At 41.2% G+C, this 3,257-nt stretch overlaps 1 protein-coding gene across 1 annotated transcript in view; it reads right to left on the bottom strand.

Moving 5' to 3' along the window:
* Window positions 1-625, bottom strand: part of LOC107561928 (uncharacterized) — a 3,680-nt gene extending 3,055 nt beyond the window's left edge. The window contains exon 1 of the mRNA XM_016246464.1: window positions 293-625. Coding sequence (XP_016101950.1) covers window positions 293-625 — 333 coding nt within the window. The remainder of the gene's footprint in view (window positions 1-292) is intronic.
* Between the last annotated feature and the right edge of the window lie 2,632 nt (window positions 626-3,257).

Raw genomic sequence — 3,257 nt, 5'->3', positions numbered from 1 at the left:
CCATCAGCGCGAAGTCCGTCGCCGCGCGCAGATCCTTAACGGCCTCTGCCGTGAGGGCTCTGCCCTCCGCTGCCTGCAGGAGCTTCGCCTGAAAAACCTGCAGCACTGCCATGGTGTACAGCGCGGAAGCCGCCTCGCCATCAGACGCATATGCTTTATTGGCAAGGTGGGCGGTGGTCCTGCACGGCTTTGAGGGGAGGCTGATGTCTGAGCCTAGGGCCTTGGCTGCTGCAGGACACAGGTGCGCAGCGACGGTCTCCTTGACTGGGGGAGAGCGCACGTGCCCGTGGGCCTCCGCCCCATCCACGTGGGAAAAAGTGGCCTGTGTGGCAGAGTGGACGCGCGCTGATTGGGGCGCAGACCATGTTTTTACCAGCTGCTCATGTACGTCGGGGAAAAAGGGGACCGACGTCCTCGAGTCAGCTTTCCAGGTGGACCTGAAATACCAGGAGTCAAGCTTACTCCTGGCAGGCTCCTCTGGAGGACTCCAGGTAAGCTCCAACTCCTGGACAGCCCTTGAGAGAACCCTCATGAGCTCCTCCTGGAGGTCTGAGGGCCCCATGCTGTCCGGCTGATCGGACTCCGATCCCACCCAATCCTCCCTCTCTGAGGCCGAGATGGACATCGAGTCATCCCCCTCCTCCTGGCTAAAGGGTACAAACTCCGCAATGTTGGAAGGAGGGCGCAAGCAGTCCTCGGGGAGTGAGACCGGGGAACGGGGTGACCGTTGGACTTCGCGTCAATTGGCCAGTCATTTGGACTGGCGGGAGCCAATAGGACTTCAGGAAAGGTTGGAATGGAAGGAGTTCCCATAACGGAGAGATATCTCCGTGATGTCTTGTGAAAGCTCGAGAGGGAACCCGGGAGAGATAGCCTTTACGGCTAGAGAATTTCACGGATACGGTACAAAATAGTTAGGTTTAAAAAGATTATAAATTATCTATGATAATATGTTCTCCGCATATTACAAGAGCTTGTCACCCAGCGATAAGCACTGTTATTCAACGAAATTGACGTTAGAGAGTGCGATAGTCTTACAGATCCGAAACAGGGGTGACGGTTTGTGTGGGCGGAGCCTATCTGGAGGCAGAATATGACGGTTTTCAAGTGGCATGGAATAAAAGAATTAAAAAAGGTACGTCCCCTATGAACAGCATATGTGAATATTATGTAGACCTATTGTTTAAATCGAATTTATGCTTTAAAAGTAGAGTAATCATAGCAGTTTTCATCCATAGTATGTCCATTTAAACGTCTGCGTTTAGCTTCAAATGGCGTCTTTGACGACAGTATCCTATAAAAATTATTTGCATTCTAATCTTGACATCAAAAGGCACAAAAATATATGTTTTATTTTATTCCATGGATTTTACCCATTTACCTCCACTTGTTCCCAGTGTTTTTCTGCAATCACTATGTGCGCGCACTCTGAATTGGTCTATTGCATAATAAAAATAAAACAAAATCTATGCAAATACTTTTAAGTACATTCTTCGTATGATGTGGGTGCACACCATTAAGTCTTTTTTACAAAAACATTATTTATTAATGTGTAAAACATTTTAAATGAGCTCAAAAATACTGAATGCACCTTTGATCTTGAGTATTATGTAGTGATGGGAGAAACTGATTCACTGTTTCGAAGCGTTCGAAACACCACACGCTGGTGACATCTGCTGGTCGAAATAGTGTAAAGCAACCAGAACTAGGCCCAAACAAAATGACACCTTTTTCAAAGCAATTGCAAATATCTAGAAAACAGTGTAATGTTTTCAATAAAATTAGCGAAATCAATAAATACCATTAAATATGAATGCTTACCTGATAGCATCACGGAGACGTCTATTTGACATATCTGCAAGACATATGTTTTTTAGAGTGTTTGCTCATCTGCAATACGTCGATAGGACGTTTCCTATCAGATGTCAAATAGACGTTTAGAAAATGTCTTTAAGATGTTTATGGTTTAGAATGTCTGTAAATCTGACATCTTAAAGACGTCTATATCAGATGTTTGTACACAGCAGATGCTTTCCAGATGAAGCAACAGACATCTTGCAGAAGTTCGTGGGCTATCTGGGTTGTGTACTGTGTTTTAGTTAAGGTTTTTGCTAATCAGACCATTCATATGCCATTATTAACACCTTTTTAATTATAAACATGTGTTTGTCATTATGCTGCCTATAAAACACTAGCAAAGTAAAGGGGTAATGTTGTGACTCAATAGGAGGATGATAGCTATATTTTGAGGTTCAGGTATGCTTTACAAGAATGCATTTCTTTCTTTATTTATTTTATTATTATTATTTTGTTTTTGTTTTTGTTGTTTTATAAGTGTGTGTGAAAGGGAAGTGATGTTTAAAAAAATAAAACTGTGACAAGAAGAAAACAAGACAGAAATACCATTATGAGTTTTTATTTAAGTTTAGAAGTTGTTCCAGTGTTTTAACATTTAAATGATTTTTTTTTTTTTGCACAGAACTTCTGCTTTAGAAAAAACTTGTTCACATTGCACAGATGTAGCTGGTATTGACAAGTATTTTTTGGCAAGGTGGAAAAGATGAGGGAAGAAAGTTGGGTGTGTTTGAGTGTCGTTGTACTTCAACCATTGCATCTATTTCAGCCAGCCAGAGATCTGTAATCAGGGGCAACATTCATTTCATCAGCAGGGATAAGCACACAAGGGGAAAAACTAGCAAGAAAATGGTTGTTATTCTGGAACACCTCCGCCAGAGCACTGACTTCAATCCAGTTGGGAAATCTGTAATAAGACCAGAAGAATACCCATGTTCTCAACCTGTTTTGACAGAGGTGGAGCAAATATTCCTTGGAGAATGTGCAAATAAATCACAAACAGAACCAAGTAAAGAAATAGTGTCTCTTATCAGAAGACTTACATTTGAATTTGTAATGCTATTAAAGAAAGAAATTCAATGTGGTGAAACATTCATGGTTAAATTGATATGATACCTATAAAGTCCATCTGCCTTATGTTTACCTGTTAATCCAATAATTAAAATTATGTCATCCTTTACTCACCCTCATGTCATTCCAAATTTCTTTCTTCTTTGGAAGACAAAATAAGATATTTGGAAACATGTTGATAACTAAACAGTTTGCTCTTCCTTTTGACATCCACTGTATGGACACAAAATTCAATGTAAGTCAATGGAAACCAAAACTGTTTAGTTATCAAAATCCTTCAAAAGTTCTTATTTTGTCTTCCACACAAGACAGAATGTCATACATGTTTGGAC

This window comes from Sinocyclocheilus grahami, unplaced genomic scaffold, assembly GCF_001515645.1.
Source record: "Sinocyclocheilus grahami isolate Dianchi unplaced genomic scaffold, SAMN03320097.WGS_v1.1 scaffold799.1, whole genome shotgun sequence".
Lineage (NCBI taxonomy): Eukaryota > Metazoa > Chordata > Actinopteri > Cypriniformes > Cyprinidae > Sinocyclocheilus > Sinocyclocheilus grahami.
The sequence above is the reverse complement of the archived record's forward strand: the minus strand, read 5'-3'. Positions and strand labels throughout refer to the sequence as shown.